The 20,334-nt window shown below is 32.2% G+C and overlaps 1 protein-coding gene across 1 annotated transcript in view; it reads right to left on the reverse strand.

Moving 5' to 3' along the window:
• The window catches only part of LOC139501259 (uncharacterized), a 114,282-nt gene that overhangs the window by 70,714 nt on the left and 23,234 nt on the right, over positions 1 to 20,334 (reverse strand). The window contains exons 7-10 of the mRNA XM_071290282.1: positions 10,116 to 10,198; positions 7,090 to 7,148; positions 3,792 to 3,922; positions 3,260 to 3,350 (exon numbers count right to left, since the gene is read on the reverse strand). Coding sequence (XP_071146383.1) covers positions 3,260 to 3,350; positions 3,792 to 3,922; positions 7,090 to 7,148; positions 10,116 to 10,198 — 364 coding nt within the window. The remainder of the gene's footprint in view (positions 1 to 3,259; positions 3,351 to 3,791; positions 3,923 to 7,089; positions 7,149 to 10,115; positions 10,199 to 20,334) is intronic.

The raw sequence follows: 20,334 nt of genomic DNA on the forward strand, positions 1-20,334 counted from the left end.
GATCATGTTATTAATTTGTAGATCTTACTTTGCTGAACATTAAACTATATACCACAATGATAATTGTGGCCAAGTAGTTTCAGAGAAGAAGATTTTTGTACAAGTTACAAAAAATGACGAAAAGTTGTTAAAAATTGACTATAAAGGGCAATAGCTCCTTAAGGGGTTGACTGACAATTTTGGTCATGTTGACTTATTTGTAGGTCTTACTTTGCTGAACATTATTGCTGTTTACAGTTTAGCTCTATCTATAATAGTATTCAAGATAATAACCAAAAACTGCAAAATTTCCTTAAAATAACCAATTCAGGGGCAGCAACCTAACAACAGATAGTCCGATTCGTCTGAAAATTTCAGATCCTGATCACCAATTTCACCTCTTTTCAGATTTGCTCTTAATGCTTTGGCTTCAAAGATATAAGCCAAAATATACATTTTACCCCTGTGTTCTATTTTTAGCCATGGTGGCCATCTTTGTTGGATGGCCAGGTCATAGGACACATTTTTAAAACTAGATACCCTAAGGATGATTGTGGCCAAGTTTGATTAAATTTGGCCCAGTAATTTCAGAGGAGAAGATTTTTGTAAAAGTTTACAGAGGACGGACGACAGACGCGGGACAACGAACGAAGACAGACGCCAAGTAATGAGAAAAGCTCATTTGACCTTTCAGGTCAGGTGAGCTAAAAACTCAATTAAGCAAAGAAAGACATGATAATTTCAGCTAAAATACTTTTAGCAGTTCACTGAATGTGGATTGCAAATCTCCTTACACTATAATTCCCCTATTTGTTTTCTTCTATGCATTCTTTTCACAAATTATCAATGCAATATCTCATATAAAATGCACAGATCTCATGAAAATATAAAAGGGTGAGAATGATATAAGCCAACTCACTCAGGCTCAAAATAAATTCAGTAGTATTTTTTAATGTTGAGATCTTAACTCAATTAACACTTTCCATGCATTATACAGAAAAACATATCTTCACACAAACACTTATGGAATGCAATCCAAAATAATTTGGAGGTTGACTAACGGAGTAGAACACTGATAAAGCAACATATAAACTAGCCATTTACCAAAAGTCTAAAGCATTTGACACTTTCAAAATTTTGGTGAATATGTTTTGTTGTCATGATTGTTCTAATAAATCAAAGTGATGTAAATCACTCATGGAAAGATTGTAAGAGTAGTTTGAATAATCAAAAGCACGGATGTAAAAGAACATTAATAAAGCACTATTGCTGACAATTACATAGACTGCAGGTCTTTAGAAGGAATAGCACTCTTTTCAGTAGATAAAATGAGCTAAATGTGAATCAATGATAGTGGGTCCTTATATTTGCGCAACAATTTTGTTTAAATTTCATTTTATATTTTTACCAAATAATGTTCATTGTTACATGTTTCACCTTTTGAGACAGAAGAAATTCCAAAACAAAAATTCTTCTATAAATCAAGCCTATCAATTAATTATCTTTGTAGGACATGGGACCAACAGATAGACTTGAAGCTTTAAATCTTAAAAGGTTGTTTTGGGTCAAGTTAGAAAGTTTATTATTTTTCTCCTCTGAGTATTTTTTATTGATTTTGAAAACAATTACCATATGTATGACACTGAAGATTAAAAGTTGTAGTTTATTTTAGTCAATTCATATTTCAAATAATTTACAGAAAGGGCATTGAAAATGTACCTTTTCAACATTTTTTTTTTTTTTTTATTGAAACGGGGATGGCTTCTAAATTGCAAAAATACACTTCTTATATTCAAACAACTAAAATGGTTAACAGAGATTTGAAAGGGAATAAACTATAAATAAATTGTTTACTCTATTTAGGAGTTTTACAATTTTACTGGCTGTTTCAAGTCAAACACTGTACTAACCTAAATTATTGATTAGTTCATGATTATTGCACAGATTTATCAAGTAAATTATAGGCCTCACTTGAATACCTTTTATATATTCATATTTAGATTTCCTATTTTGTCTTTTTGTTTGAAAAAATGTCTTGTTAATCCTTAATTAATCTATCTTTCAGACATAATCTACAGATTCACTTTACGTAGTAACTGTATAAAATCAAAAGTAGTAGGCAATTAATAAATCTCTCATTTCTCTTTATCAAACATCTAATGTATACATTTGTGCATTCAATTATGAGGTGAAATATTTGTGTATTAAGGGTGTATTGAGATGTTCAATGAAGGGTCTGTATAATTATGTAAGAGTAATGTTGATTAGTACTGTGGTAAATATTTTAGTGTCATTCAAGGAGGTGTGGCACTTCAATTAAAGCCCCACCTTGTCTCTGATTATTTAGTGATCATAACAGTCATCAATCATACTGGATTTGAATCATTACTCTTACCTAATCAAATTAAAACAAGAATGTGTCCGCAGTACACATTTGCCCCATCCGCACTATCATTTTTTATGTTCAGTGGACCGTGAAAAATGGGGAAAATCTCTAATTTGGCATTAAAATTAGAAAGATCATATCATAGGGAACATGTGTACTAAGTTTCAAGTTGACTGGACTTCAACTTCATCAAAAACTACCTCAACGAAAAACTTTAACCCAAACTTTAACTTGGAGCGGGACAGACGGATAAACAGAAGGACGGATGGAAGGAGGAACAACGAACAGACCAGAAAACATACTGCCCATAAATGGGGCATAAAAATAGCCTCTACATCAACACACCTTAAAGACATACATATATATATATACTTGAATGAACTGCTCCAAAAATATAACCCAAATTTTTAAGAGTAAAATGTGTTCATATGTACAAGACATGAGAGTTATGGGGAACTATATTTCAGTGTGTAAACATTTTGTAGATTTAGTATCTAACCTGTGCTACAAGTTACTGGGGAGGTCAGTGCCTTAGGAAAGGTTTAGAACAAGTTCCGACCCGTCTGAAAATTCCAGCATAAATTAAGTTATCCCAAGTTATCAATATCTAGGCATATTTTTATATCATACATGTAATGACTTTCCATATATAATCATAACAAATTGTAAAATTTGGAACACCGTAATTCTTGATAATCAGTACTATTGGAGAATTAGTGTACAGGAAGACAATATTCAATAGCAGTACATGTATGAAGATTTTGATAATATAAAGGATTTCCTATTACAAGAGAGTTCATGCATAATTGTTTAATAGTAAAACTTAGCCATTCAATTATATAAAATATATTCAACATTTTTTTTAATTTGAAGATTTATATGACTTCAACATACCTTTTGTTGGTTCATTTTTAATACATGTGATGTTGCCTTCTATTTCCTTCATCTTTCCAGCTACATCTACTTCTGGTTTCTTTCTTTCGTACTTCAATTGAAATGGTTACAATATAAGGGGTAAAGATGTTTTATACATATTTACTGACTATAAAGGTCTAAACAATAAAATTAAAGTAGGTTCATACATGTAGACATATGGAGTAAAAATATGAATTTGGGAAATATCAAATAAATTTTTTAGATGTTTCTATGTGTTAATTCATCTGGCACATATTACAATGTATTACCTTCCTAGGCAATGCTGGGTCAACAACAATTTACGCACGCTACTGTTACTCTAATTAAAGTCAGGACACTAAGAAGGTGTATTCTTCGACTTCCCCCTAGTATATAGAAGCTGACAATTCTAATACATGCATTATTAAGGAGGTTTTGTCCTACAGGTAAATCAACATTGGTGCGGTCTTAGATCTGTATTCTAGAAATCAAATAAAATACTACATACATAGCATTTTATGTACAAATATACCTTGCTCATATGTATACTGCCACTCAGTATACTTTTCAAAGGTCTCTTGATTCTTTCATCTATGCTGTTAACAGGATGTTTTGTCAGGAAAATCAATTCACCTTTACTTGAAACGGTCATTTCTGGATATTCTAAAATGATACAACAGTATAATAAAAGTAGAGAGTGCATAATAAAAGCAAACTAATAACTATACTCTTATATCAAGATGAGCTATGATTTTATGTGTTTTCTATCTATTTGACAGTCAGACTGTACAACCATGAATACAAGGCCATGCTGATTTGTCAATGTTTATTTGTTCTGCCTAGTAAAAGTATCCTTGAAACATATGTTTTAAACTTTGCTATTACATCTGTTCCTAAAAATATTCTAAAACCTTTATTCCATACACAACAAATACTGTAATATTTGTTCCTGCGGAAATTTAGAAATGACGTTGGAATATGAAGAAACTTATATTTCTTAACAATATATTTAATGGCACAGAAAGCAATGTACAATCAAAATCTAAGAGTTCTATAGACAAATTCATCAGCACCAAATGAAGAGACCATATTATGGCATATAACATTGTATAAAGGAAAACGTTACAATTCCTTTAGATTTTGAACCACCTGTCTAGAGAGAAAGATGCAATTTTGCATGTAATCAAGAAGTACTGTGGATTCATTATTTTTCGTGGGGTACCAAACTCGTTAGTTTCCTGAGTCCAGATGAACCATAAATTAAAATGTTCAACGAATTACAAATTTTCTATAAGGTTGTTTGCAGACATTGGCAAAACCATGAAATCAAATATCCACAAAATGCAAGTTTGTCTCATTATCCACAAAAATAAGTACCCACCAAAATAAATGAATCCACAGTATATTAAGTAGCTAGCTTTAGAACGTAACAGGATCTTCATAAAAAGAACTTTTATCTATGATCGTTTGTTTGTTTCTTAGGTAAAGAATGGTGTATAGAGTTATAATGGTCTGCAATTTCTTAACATACCTTGGGCAAGGGTTGTTTGTATTTATTCTTGGGAGTATTAAGCAGTTTTGATTTTATTTAATTTGTGTGTAAATCAGCCTCAGATATCTATATTGATGCTGTTAATTATTAATCATAAGCATTTTTATGGTGTAGTCTATCATTACAATTAATTTAAATTGCAAAAGAAAGTTGGGCTGTTTGACTGTGTTGAATTTAAATGTTAAAACATTCTTCTATCATGTCCATTCTTCTATCATGTCTATCCGAAAGTTGAATACAACATACATAAATCCATACTTTGCTGCAAGTACAACAGCCCTAACAGCCTTTAAAGCAACTCATTACCAGTGATTTTACATGGTTGACACTATGACAGGGAATAGTTGTACCAGGTATATGGAAAGGTATCAATTAGGGTTAACAATCCCATAATGGGTAAACAATCCCATAATGAACCTGGAAAGAATCGATGCCTCTTTCATATATATGAAAGTGCTTCAATCAAATCTATAAACGACATGTAATTTTGTAGGACAATTATTTGTTCAGATTACATGCATTAATGAGAAGTGATTCTCTAAAATTAGCCAGATTATAAGGACAACAGTTTTTTACAAAATGAACCATTTCTGACTTATTACATGAACCATATTGCTTCTACTTTATTCAAAGATAAAGTGATGATATTCATGTAAACCAAATACTACAAGCAAATCAAACACATGCCCAGAAGTCAGTTGTAAATTTGAATCTTTTTATTGCAGTTTACTCCTTCTAAGGTATGCTATTAACCAAAGAATCAAAATACATTTTGGATAATATAAGAATAAAGAAGACGTGATATGAGTGGTGATGAGACAAATTACATTTTAATTTATTTTGGAGTAAAATCACAAGTATAAAAAGTCCCATGACAACTGTTCTCTAATGTTTTATTCCATACTAAACAATTTAAACACACTTGTTTATAAATGTGAAAAAGACACTCACCAGACAGAGTGTATGTAACGGTTTATTTCTTCCTCTGTAATATTTTATCCTGGGGATAATTTGTCACAGTAATTTTTTCCAGGACATATGGTATTTCACAGGTAGATTTTTTCCAGAGGAGTGAAAATCTATCTGTGTTTGGCGGATAGTATGTACCGGTATATGTTTTCTGTACTATATTTCACAGAACCTTGTGAAATAGAGTCCCATTAACTACTATGTCAATTAACTACTCTCAATCAATATATACCTGACTATAATTATAAAATGTTTCGCAAAGGTAGAACAAATTTGCATAATTTATCAATCAAGGGGAGGTAAAGGTTAAGTTTTTTTCTAATAGATATTCAATAAGATAACTACTTAGATAGAATTTCACAGCAATGGAAAAAATATCCGAGGGAAATATTTTCCTCCGGATAAAAAATAACAACAACAAATGTGAAATTTTTTCCTCAGGATCAAAAGAGTAGGACCGGTAAGGGCTGATTTTGGCAAATCTCAAGTTCATCTAACGAAAGTTTTTGGACTCTTTTTAAACACTTGAGTGTGACTGTTTCAATTGATTCAATTAGTTGTGTGAAAGATTTTAGCTGATTTAGTCAATAAAAACGCTCTGATTCAAGCTTAAATATGAAAGATCTATCAAATATGCCAAAAAACTTTTCAGATGGTTTTTGTCAAAAATGAAAGTGGCCGCATCCGTGTTCATCCTCAACCTTTACATGTGTTATGTATTATCATCAAATACAACTTACAATTAAATATTATGAATGAACACAAATGCGGCCACTAGCTTTCATTTAAGACGGAAACCATCTAAAATTTAACTAAAATGCTAAAATTGTGAAGATTTCAGTAATTTAACATGACTTAATGATGCTAGTACCCAATATATGTTCATTGTATTGTAAAAAAAACAGCCCATATTTATGTAGCAGAAGCATTCTACTTTCCAGTAAGTAGCTAAAAGATTACATTTTCACAATTTTGTATAACTGCTATATTTTGGGGCCAAAAAGGGATCTTACTGAGCCTACTCCTTTTACCCAGATATAATTTTGCTTTACATGTACACTATCAATCATCACTTACATACACCTTATCCCTTTTCATCCGCCATAACTGGATATCACACACTGGTTCCCGTAAAATTTTGTTGTCATAAAACAAAATATCTGACGCCACAATGAAAAAGTGATTGTGTATGACGTCAAAAATTTGAGTGGCCCGGTCAGTCAGGATTAGCAATAAGGTGTATAAATTTCAAAAATTTCAACATAAAAAAACCTATATTAAAGAACTTGGTTGTTATCATTATATTCACCTATATCTGAAAACTGGTTGACAGCTTTTATTTTTCTCATATTCTTGTGAGGATCAAATCTAAAAAAAACATATATGATATTTTAATTACTTAAAATCTATGAAATTTCCTTCAAGTTTCAAAAATTCATTCAGGTAATATATTAATTCTTTTATTTTTATGGAGCCTTCAAAATTCATGTCACCAGGTCAGATGCTAGAAATGGGAATCAGAAATTTTGGTGTTGTTGGACTCAGCATTATCTGCAGTTTCAAAATTAGGTTTGTTCTGTGGTTAAAGTTTTTTAGACATAGATAACCATGCATACGTGTTTGCAAACAGAATTTTATAGAAGCTTTTTCATTAAGTGCAATCAACAGTTTTTTCTGTGACGTCATGTCTTGAAGGACCATGCACAAGATCAAGTGTTAAAGGGTTATTTTATGTTATTGTTTTAAATATAAGTGTCATAATGGTTACTGTGATTCATCAAAATATCCTTATCTAGATTCGTCAGAGGTCTCAAATAATTATTGTTACCATATTTTTGGAAAAAAATTAACACCATTCGTCAAAATCTGTCTATATTTTTTTTTTTATATTCTAAAAGAAAACATTATATTTTTTTAATCATCCAATGAAAAGTGAACATCTTATCGACATTTACCAAATTTACCATTAACGTCATTTGGCAAAATTTTTTACCTTTATTTGTCATGAAGATACCTGTGACTGTCATGCATAAGTGAATCATTATCTTAATGGTGGTACCAATGTATTGTTAAAATAAAGATACTTTTATAAACCTAGATGTTACTGGAATCAGAATTTTCTCAAGTTTAATGATATAACCAGGTGCTCCGCTGGGCGCAGCTTTATACAACCGCAGTGGTCGAACCCTAAACAGTTGGGACAAATTTGGACACAATATTCAAGCTTAACCCTTACCATGCTGAATTGTTTTCAGAAAATGTCTAATTTTCGTTTATTTGCAAAAATATGCAAATTATATGCAAATGAGCTTAGCCCTGTTGCTGTAGCATATTGATTCCTTTTAATCTAATGTAGGTGATCACGGGGTGGGGTGGTCAGGGTGAGAGGGCAGGGGCGGGTGGGCGTTAATTTGCCCCAAAGTCTGTCATCAGGTGCAAAAAGCGTCAATTTTGCCGATTTTTTCGTCCATTCTCTTGACCCAGAAGACCCAGGGATGCTGGTAAAGGTATCCAGCTGTAGCCTGCATGTAGAGTGGACTCTAGTTAACAAATTGACCCCAACAGTTGTAAGGTCAGAGTGAATCTGATCTTGGTTCAGCAGTCTACAGAAGGTCATTTGGACCCAAAATACTGAATTTCACGAATTTTGCCGATTTCTGACTTCAAATGGACCCAAAACCGGAAGTAGTTGTTTCCTATGCGTATTTCAATAATAAAAATCGACAGTAGTTATATGGCCGTGGGTCTGCACTATTTTTGCAAGTTGTATGCCTCTGAACTTCCTGTGTAAGATACAGATGTGAAGCCCACCCCTCCAGAAAAACGAGTTTTAGCCAATTTCAATTTTCCAAGTCTGTATTTGTGCTCAAAATGCTACTTATACATGAGAAACGTGAATATGGATAGTCTCAGGTTGACGGAACATGCATAACTTTTAAAATAAGTATCATAAAGTGGACTTCTAAAAGTATGGAACGCCATCGGAGCCAAATAACGGTTATTTGGGTACGCCCGTCATATGACGGTCACCGCATGGTAAGGATTAATACTGTCTAGATTTGGATTGTGATAAAATTTTTGGAGTAATATAGGTTTTTGTCACAAAATAAATGTGGTCAAAGATCTAACAAATCTATTGCACAATTATTACTGTGCAATTGAAGATTTCTTCTTGAAAATTTCAAATTTGAAAAAAAGGAATCCCTTAAAAATAATTGTAAACAAAAAATCCCCCCCCCCCCCCACTTAATGAAACCTCCTTGGAGCAATAACCTTAAAACTCACTCCCATCCTTTCCTTTGTAGTATGGAACATTGTAGTACAATTTCAGAGCGATCCATACACTTAAACACAAGTTATTGTCTGGAAACCAGAAAAATGCTTCTTTTGGTCCTTTTTTGGCCCCCAATTCCTATATATTTTGGGCAATAAACCCAAAACTTAATCCCAGCCTCCCCTTTGTTATATGGAACATTGTGGTACAATTTCAGAGACATGCATACAATATTACACACGAGTTATTGTCTGTAAACTAGAAAAAAGCTTGTTTTTGGCCCCTTTTTGGCCCTTAATTCCTAAACCTGGGCCCCATAACCCCTGAATTTAATCCAAACCTTCTACTTATGGTTTTAAACATTGTGGTACAATTTCAGAGCAACTGAAATACTTATACACAAGTTATTATCCTGAAACTAGAAAATTGTGTGTTTTGAGCACCTTTGGGCCCCTAATTCCTAAACGGTTGGGACCATCATCCCCAAAATCGATCCCAACCTTCCTTTTTTGTATTCACTTAAACTAAAGTTATTCTCCGGAAACCAATGTGTCTTCGGACGACGCAGACGACGACATCATACCATTGTACGATCCCAAAATTTTTTTTGCGGTCGTATAAAAATAAAGATCTCAAGTTCACAGTGTTTCTCCCTTTAAAACATGTATATCTAATCTTATTTTCAAAATTATTACAATCATTCAACGTGTTTTTATTGTAAGCTAACTTATTTCCCTATCAAATAAAAAAAACATACTTTTACACTTATTATGTGAAAAAAGAGATTTCCATCATTTTTTGCTGAATATGCCAGTTTGAGGTAGATGCAAAACAAAATGTTTCACTTGAACACAAAGAGAATTATGGTCTTTTATAGAAAATGTATATAAAAAAATATCTTACACTAGAATTTTATCATTGACTTCCAACAAATTGTTGTTTCTCAGAAATATTTTTTTTCCATTAAATTTTTAAAATATGAAAAAGATCATACAATGTAGATGAGAATAAAAATCAAGGGTAACTTAAAATGTGTTCAGTTAAATATTTTAAAAACATACCCATTTTGACCTGTCATGGCTGTAAAACTATCTTCTATCAAAACCTTATGTATAATACCAAGTTCCTTTTGGAAAATTAAAGTCTGAAAAAAACATTTAAATAGTTACAGTAGATTCATATAATATATGCATTCATTTATCATTTCGATTTCTACATGAGAAACCAAAATGTGAGAAAAAAAGTCATAAAGTCGAGATTACAGGAAAATTTAAAAGCTGTACATGTGTCATATTTCAGGATACTAGTTCTGACAATGATGATTGATACTCATCCAGTTGCATTACAAATGTATTTGAAATGAATAAAAATTTGTAAGGGTTCCACAAATCCCAATGTCTCGCCTACTTTTGCTGTTATTTGCAGGCTGAACAAAAATGAGTGGAAAAAATCAATAATCAAAGCGCTGAAGGCAGTTAACCAAAAATCAAGGCAAACGTAATTATGAAAACTGTGGCAATGTTGCTTCAACATTAAACATTCATATATTGTACATTTATGTTTAACTAATGAATTAATTATTAAGGCAAATAATTTATATGTTATCAAGGTTTCAAAAGCAATGCATATATATCAATGTATATTTTATGGTGAGTCTGCAGTGGTACAAGTTCGCAATGATTGCAGTTGTTCTAGTTGGTAGTTAACGTTGGTTTAATTTGACTGTTAGAAGTAAATTTTGACCTAGTACGAACATGTATTAGTATGAATGGACTCAGGTTTCCCTATAAAGAAAACTGAGTGTGTGTTTTATAGTATCAAAGTGACGAGACACAAATCAGACAAATGTTCACTACTACAAGGATCAACAGTGAGGTCTGACTGACCTGCCCATATTAAATGCAAATGATTTGTTATATTGTCCCATACATGAATACATATGGTTTAGGGGTGGTGATCTCGACGGTTTTCAAGTTCTCAAATAGGAAGTAGTAGGATGACCCCAGAGACTTCCCCTGTTTTTCATTTAATTAGTTATATTGTCCCATACATGTCAAGTATGTATGGTTTAGGGGTGGGGATCTTGACCATTTGCAAGTTCTCAAACGGGAAGGGATGGGGCAATTCCAGGGACTCCCCCTATATCATTTGAATATATGGTTTAGAGGTAGGGATCTTGACCGTTTCAAAGTTCCCAAAAAGGAGGGGGATGGGTTGACCCCAGGGACTCCCCCTATATTTCTTTTGATTAATTATTTTGTCCCATACATAAGTATGTTTGGTTTGGGTGTTGGGATCTCATCTGTTTTTAAGTTATCAAACAGTAGAGGGTAGGGTGAACACAGGGACTCCCCCTATATTTCATTTGATTTGTTATATTGTCCCATACCTGAATATATATGGTTTAGGGGTTGGGATTCCAACTGTTTCAAAGTTCCTAAACAGGAGGGGGTGGGGTGACCCCAGGAACTCCCCTATTTTTCATTTGATTATTTTTATAGTTCCATACATGAATGTATATGGTTGTGAGGTGGGGAACTTATCTGTTTCAAAGTTACCAAATGGGAGGGGTAGAGTGAACCAAAGGACACACCTTTATATCATATGATTTGCCTACATTCAGGTATTATATAATATAGTTGCATTATTTGTGAAAATAAAGTCAGAAACTTCCAGCTACTTTAACTGACCCTTCAAAATTGAGAAAACAAGAATGTGTCCATATAGTACACGGATGCCCCACTCGCACTATCATTTTCTATGTTCAGTGGACCCTGAAATTGGGGTCAAAAATTTAATTTGGAATTAAAATTAGAAAGATCATATCATAGGGAACATGTGTACTAAGTTTCAAGTTGATGTAGCTTTAACTTCATCAAAAACTACCTTGACCAAAAACTTTAACCTGAACTTTGCACTATCATTTTCTATGTTCAGTGGACCATGAAATTGGGGTCAAAACTATAATTTGGCATTCAAATTAGAAAGATCATATCATGGGGAACATGTGTACTAAGTTTCAAGTTGATTGGACTTCAACTTCATCAAAATCTACCTTGACCAAAAACTTTAACCTGAAGCGAACGGACGCAGGGATAGATGCACGGAGGCACAGACCAGAAAACATAATGCCCCTCTACTATCGTAGGTGAGGTGGGGCATAAAAATGGGCGATAAAAATACCCCTTCAAAATTGCAGTATATATGTTTACACTTTAAAAGCATCTTACATCCATTATCAACATATATCACTGATAAAGAAAATTTATACTGTGACCAGGAACATATATATTGTTAGATATATCAGAGCTCCAGATAAGCTGCCTATTTGCGTGATCACGCAATACAAATAATAAAAAACCCAATGCAATTGCCCATTGCAGGGTTCAATAACCCAATTAATTCAAAGGAAAACCCAATTATATTCCAAAAGCATGAGTTCTCAACCCTTTTATTGGCTACCATTTGCGTTATTTACCCTTATCTGTTTACAGTCGTCGCGTAAACTATTTTTATAATATTTATAATTGGAAATTTCTTTCGTTCTAAAAATAGATCCCTGCATCATGTAGCTTAAATGGGTCCCCGTTAGAGTTTTCAGCTGCTCAATAGGTGGCACGGTAGTATTTCCTGGCCATAAGGGATAATGATAGCCTTTTTAGAATTTTCACCACTTTCTAACATTGCAAAAAATTCTACATTCACAGTTAACTGAAGTACTTTCATTTTACCATTCAGAAATGAATTTGGATATGTACCATGACCGTTTACTTTTTTTGCTATTTTTAAAATCCTAAGGCCACTAGTACTTTTAGGTCTTTTACGGTGCAGTGAATGCAAAATTTAAAAAAAATCTCAAAAATTCATTTTCATCTGTATATAAAATTATTTCATATTTTTCTACACCTGATTCATCACTCAGTTTGGGAAAGTATGTTCAGTTGATACTGTATTTTTTGTCCAATCACACTGTTTCGATACATTTACCTAAGTAGGGTACACAAAAGAGCAACCTAAATTCTGGAAAGCAAATACTACCGTGCCACCAATAGGTACATGTGTTTTTGAAAACATTTCGATCTTCTCGGCGTTTATCCAATTAGCGTGTGTCATGAAGTCATATTTTTTCCGCATTGCTCGGGATTTATCAAAACATACATTGAATTAAAACGAAAGTGAATGTCTGGTAAAATATTGAATAGAAGCATGTTTTCTGCTTCTTTTGAAAAGCTGACGGAAAGTTATGATGATAACCATGATAACAAGACTCAGCCAGTGTTTTTAGGAAGCGTCCATCACACGGGAGTGTGTGCGTACCTTTACGAGAACATTGCTAATAAAAACAGGGTTTCCTCAAAAACGAAATCAGTTGAAAAGTGAAAGGCCAAATCAATTATGACATGATAAAGCATCAGAAACCAAAAGTTCTAATAAAAGACAACTAAACCCAGATTTATGAAAATTGGAATAAAACAAAAACATTCAAGTATAATTAGAGTTTAAATACTATTTTTTTCATTTTACGGTTAATTAATGAATACACACACAGGCACTGGTCTCAGAATTTATTATATAAAGCATTGTAAAGGTATAAGACGAGTGCCTGTGAATACACATATCCGTTTTTTTACAGTTTATATGAGAAAATACAAAACTGGCAGAAGGTTTGAAACGGAACACAAATTAAACCTACAATTGCTCCTCAGTGAATAAACCAAATAAAACAGCTAACAAATAACCCTAACCCTAACCCTTAACCAAATAAAACAGCTAAACAAAAAAAGAAACATATTTAAGATGGAAAAAATCTGGGGTTGATATTGCCTAAATATTCAATATTGTGTTGATGAAAAAACCCAATACATTAAGGAGCTTGGTGTTGAAAAACCCAATTTGATATTAACATGAGGGGTGAATTGGAATTGATAATGCAATTAAAAAACTTTATCATCCAATTGTATAAGAAAATGGTGGGTAAAAAAACCCAATTTGTGAATTCTTATCTGGAGCTCTGATATATACTGTTCCCAGCTGTCACATTGTCATTGTATTGGATTTTGACATTAAAATTTGCTGTCAAAAGTAATTTTGAGTTTCTGTATAAAATATTTTCTGCTTTTTCTTTCTTTCACATATATCTTTTGGTTTTCAATTCAAGTGTTTATATTCATTTACCATGCATAGATGTATTTTGTCACCTTTCTGTATTTGTTTTGTAGGTGATCGCCAAAACCCGGAATTACCCTTATCTGCTTCTGGAATCGGATTCGATATTGTAATTGTCTTCATCACGGCAGCCATTTTCATTGTGTTTACAATGTTGTTTTTGTCAGTCAGATATGATCTTACTTGAATTTACACATTTTTTGTCAGCGATTTTCTGTATATAGCTAGCAGTTGAACAAAATGGACATCGCTGTTATGAATAATAATGATTAAAATAAGTTTTGAGATTGTTTATTTGGAGACTTTGGCGAAAAGGTTAGCAAAGTTATTTTTTATTTTCTTTCAAGTGGATTCCACTGGAAGGTCCATCGGGAGTGGCTAGTAACCAACTTAAAGTCTGATTGCAAAAGTGAAAGGTGGCAGACTTCGGACAACCTCTAATTTGAACCCTTGCCTACTAATTGAAAAGATACGAACATTTCCTCTTCTAATTTGAAATTGCTGCCAACAGCATTAACAGCTGAACTTATTATATAATAGACTACTGACCGTATACAATATCATAATTTGAATAACTAAATTTTAAATCAGTAGGAATAATTAGTGTTATAAATGAATAAAACAAATTGATTAATTTATAAGCTGACACATGCATAAAAATTAAAGTTTAAGTATATTTAACTTTTTATCAAGTTTTTACTTCAATAAATAGTAAAACCAATAGTCATGATAGTAAAAACAACCATGAAAATGCCAATTGACCAGTATTTGCCAGTATTGACCACTTGGGGTGGTATTTACCGCCCAACCTTGTATAATAATTGACGACAAACAATATTCCTACGACTCTTGCCATTTGGGAAATCTAAACTACTTGTCTTTAAAGATTTTCGGCGATTAAATATTTCATACAATTCAATGTTCTTTGATATCTTAATTAGCCAAAAGCACAGGCGATAATAAACTACATAAGGATTCCTAATGAGCAATACTTCCTATGTGCATCTTCAAAACTTTTGGGTGATTCCACGATCATTTAAGGTTTTACTGGTAATATTTTTTGTAATCCAGAATTAAAAGTATTAAAAAAGTGTTCAATTAGTTACCAGCTAAAAAATAAAAATGGCAAGTATTTTAGCATTTATTGGGTAGACCACAAATCTAGGGTGCTCGCATAATGCAGCTTAACTGCATACAAATATTCCTCTCGATACTAACTTATGATTGTAAGAAGCTTCTGTCCAAGTTTGGTAAAAATCCAGGATAGTTTATAAATCTAATAAACGTTTTAAAAACTTTAATTACAGAATGAGACTGTATATACATGTACATAATATTAACTGGAAGAAAAACTAAGTCTATTTATAAGTAAAATAAGTATAAACAGGTACAAAATTTTAACAAAATTTCCTTCTAGATACTAGCTTTTGATCATAAACAAGCTTCAGTCCAAGTTTGGTACAAATACAGGATAGTATAAAAAAGTTTTTAAAAATTTTTAAAACTTTAACCACAGAGTGAATGAATTGTATCCTGGTAGAAAAACTAAGTTCATTTTTTTTTTACAAAATTTATTTCTGAATACTATCTTATGATCATAAACAAGCTTCTGTCCAAGTATGGTACAAATCCAGGATAGTATAAGAAAGTTATTAATATTTTAAAAACTTTAACCACAGAGTGAATGTATTGTATCCTGGTAGAAAAACTAAGTTCATTTTTTTTTTACAAAATTTATTTCTGAATACTATCTTATGATCATAAACAAGCTTCTGTCCAAGTATGGTACAAATCCAGGATAGTATAAGAAAGTTATTAACCACAGAGTGAATATTTGTGGAAGCCTCCACCGAAGATGATGTATTTGGTCTATAAAATAATTGTACCAACAATAAGAAAAGAGACAAATATCAAAACCGATGAATAGAGATCGAGGATACTTGTCCTGATTTCTTATTATGAATATATTATTTTAATAACACACACAATGTTATCCAGAAAGTGATGAATCCGGAGACGTTTTTCCTAATATTGATAATTGATTTTAACATAAATATGTTGCCCATAAATATCTAAGATTGATTAAAATATACGTAATTTAATTTTATCTTATTTTATCGTTTTATTGTATTATAATATTACAGTTTTTCTTAGTGGTTGTGGGTTTTTGGGGTGTTCAGCGGTGTTTGGTGGTGTTCAGTGGTGAAAAGACCCACCCTTCGTAAACAACTCTCTAATCTATCCCCAAAAAAAAAAATGGTTTGACTTCCCCTTATACATTATATAAAAAAGAAGATTTGGTATAATTGCCAATGAGACAACTCTCTACAAGAGACCAAAATGACACAGAAATTAACAAATAAAGGTCACTGTACAGCCTTCAACTGTTAATGAGCAAACCCCATACTGCAAAGTCAGATATGAAAGCCAGAAAGGCCCCGAAATAAACAAAGACTTCAATGTAAAACAATTCAAACGAGAAAACTTACGGCCTTAAATTTATGTACAAAAAATAAATGAAAAACAAATATGATAATGTAACACATAAACAAACGACAACCACTGAATTACAGGCTCCTAACTTGGGACAGGCACTTAATTATTTGAACTACTGCGGTCCTGACACTTCTTTGCAGCTTATACATGTTATACATCATGAGGGCAGGTGACATTATACACATATGTCTCGGTATTTACCTTTGTCTTTCCATCTGTTTGAAATTTCATGCAGACTCATAGTTATATAATATAGTTATATAATAGCAATCAACTCATTATTCGTAGATATTTTAAAGCGGAATATTGGGTTTCAGCAGACTCCAAGATCTGACGTTATCACGTGACTGGAGTATGTAAAATGTGATCGGATACGAAGAACGGCCGTTGATTTTTTCCCAAAAAGCCGTTTTAACTTTTAATCTAATTCTTGAATCGCCAGATAATCCAGAGCTCTACCATAGGAACATTTCAGTCTTGCCACATTAGTCCGAGATTATTCTGGAGTCCAAAGGCTCAGTTTAAATTGCAATACAAGCTGTAATGGTTTACTTTTTAAATTGTTATTTGTATGGAGAGTTGTCTCATTGGCACTCACACCACATCTTCCTGTATCTATGTAATAATCTCGCCGGACTAACATCACTGAGTAGTATATATAGTATTGCTGGTGATCCGATGGATAAATCTGTTGTAGAGTTGTCACGGACTCAGACGTACTTATAAATATAATTATTTTGGTCCGTGTAACACTTATCAATTCAAAGTTTTAAAAAGTTTTAAAATTTTGGATTTTTGGAATTTTTATCAAAGTTTCAAAATATCAAAATTCCAAATTATGTAAAAGTTTTGAAATTTTGAAATTTTAACCAAATAATTAAAATATTAAAATTCTAAATATCGTTTATAAATTTGATAGTTTAGAAATTTGATCAAACTTTTAAAATACTAAACCTAATGTGCAATTTTGATTATTTCACTTTTTGAAAGTTTGACTTTTTAGATTTTTGATTAAAATATCAAAAAGACAAAAGGGGCGAAAAGAGGGGTACCCTGAACACGACCATGGTTCAGTGATGGTGCAGTGATGGTTCAGTGATAATATACGTCATACTAACTTAACTACGAAATAATTATATAACAATGAACTAAAATTAAAATCATACAAAACTAAAAAAAGACCAAAGGCTCCTGAATTGGGACAGGCGCACAAACGCGGCTGGGTAAACATGTTTCGTGCGATTACAACCCTTCCCCTATACATCTAGTAAATGTAGAAAAAACAAACCCACAGCAATACACACAGTTAAACGCACTTTTAAATAAATCCAAGTCCCATGTCAGAAAAGGAAACAAAAGAAACTAAACAATGATAATAAATTAACAAAGTACTACTATATATAAAGCTAGCAGTTACTGACAAATGCCAGCTCCAGACCTCAATTAAGCTAATCTAAAGATAATAACTTCATCATATGAATAACAGGCTCCCTGTTGGATTTATTGCTTATCTGTTCCTAAACAATCATGAAATATTTGTTACTGGCAACCAAAAATTGATAATTTAAAATAGGTTGTTCCTGAACATTTGACAAATTTAAGTTTTTTATAAACAAGATATTAAATAAATTTATATAATACATGTAAGAGAGAACTTATCAATAATTTATCAAAAAACAGCTTGTGTTTATCTTTTAAAACAAAAACGTTGTGCATTTCTGTCGGGAGGAAAAATATGTCCACAAATCAGAATTTTGATTTCAAAGATCCAGTGAAATTTCGACCTCGTTTTACTCAAAAAGTAGCACATGAAGGTATACTTTTTATTAAATATTTAATTTAAGCAGGTAACAGTAGCTTATATATCTTAAAGGGAAGAAATTCTCACCGTCAGAAAAAAAAACTGTTTTGCTATATCTATGTTCCTGGATATGCTCTTAAAAATGCACAAGTAACAAATACGGAACAATGATATCCCGTCATACCAAAAAAAATCATTTCCTTTTATTTTCTATTTGAAAACAGTGGTTGGTCCTTTAGGGCCCCTAATGGATATATTATGGTAAATGCGTATATTTTGTACAAGCATCAGTCCAAACGTTGTCTAAGGGTGCAACCATTTAACTTAAAAATTGGGAATATGGTTGTTTTGTCGAAGTGAAGAAAAAATAAACGCGCTGAGCGCAAACAATTTTATTAAGTTTTCCATCGCTTTATTAATCAAATTATTTGGTTCAGAAGTTATTATTACTATAAGGCATGCGGGAAATCTGGATTCAGATTTTTTTTTGTCCTCTGCTTGCACAGATTTTGTTTTCTCCAGCAAAAAAAAAGTGTCACTTTAGTGACTATATTTATATATCGGATTCCCAAAAATATAACTGCATGATATAAACTTTTTAAAATGATTTTCAATTTCCAAACGCCGACACATACAAATTGATAGATGGGCGATAAATGTACAGCAGCAACTATTACATAAATATGAAGGCTGAAAATAATGTTTATGTTATACGTTTATGATATGAATGTATACAGCGTTTGCAAAACCAGAACAATTAGTTGGATGTTGACGACTTTATTTGGCCATTTCAACTTATGTTGATTCGAGTGTCACTGATAAGTGTTTTGTAGACGAAACGCGCGTCTGGCTCAACTTCATATTTTACATTCTAGTATCTATCTATGGTGACTTTATGTAGATACCTTATAGCAGTATCCTGGCTCCAAGCTACTAATATTGGTCTTATTCTGAATTTCAGCGTAAAAAAATATCAAAAACCTCCCACATTCCAGACAAGCACAACGTTCATTGCGACACCATGAATTCAGTATTCCTGCTGTACCAATACTTAGATCTGAAATCGTTGATACAAGCAACAAGGCAATATATGAACGTCATGCATTCGATAAAAAATAATGAATACAAAACGTTAGAATTTACGACCGAAACGCTTTTCTGGATCTATCTTCTTCAGGAACGCTCAAAGCTGAATATTTAAGACCAACAATAAAGAACAAAAATAGTTGATTAAAACGTTAAAGACGATCGTTCAAAATGTACATGGAATGATATATCCATCTGCCGACGTGATTGCAGAAAGTAAGAAGTCGTAAAGCATAACAGACAAATTTGAAATCAAATGAGATAATACAATGTGTATTGAGCCATTTTATTGCTTAAAGTTCAGTAGAATATATATATTATACATCTTCTTTTTTATATACTCAACCTTACCATACTATTTGACCTACTGCGAGTTGGTCATTTTTACTGTTACTCTTAAAATATGGGTGCTGGGAAAACTAGCAAGTAAAATGGTCAGTATCAGAGCCGTGCGTTTAAAATGAATTCTCTTCTTTTGAGAAATATTTATTTTTGTCATCCAATTTTTCACCTGTTACAACTGCCTGTCTGTGGTTTTATGTTTTACATTAACTTTTAAGTATCAGTATGTCTTCATTTCATTTTGTTTCGTTTCGTTCCGCTTTTATTTCGTTTTGCAGTTTACAAGTACCCCTCTTTTCACCCCTTTTCTCGTTTTGATATTTTAATCAAAAATCTAAAAAATCAAACTTTCAAAAAGTGAAATAATCAAAATTGCACATTAGGTTTAG

Source organism: Mytilus edulis, chromosome 13 (assembly GCF_963676685.1).
Source record: "Mytilus edulis chromosome 13, xbMytEdul2.2, whole genome shotgun sequence".
In the NCBI taxonomy this organism is placed as follows: domain Eukaryota; kingdom Metazoa; phylum Mollusca; class Bivalvia; order Mytilida; family Mytilidae; genus Mytilus; species Mytilus edulis.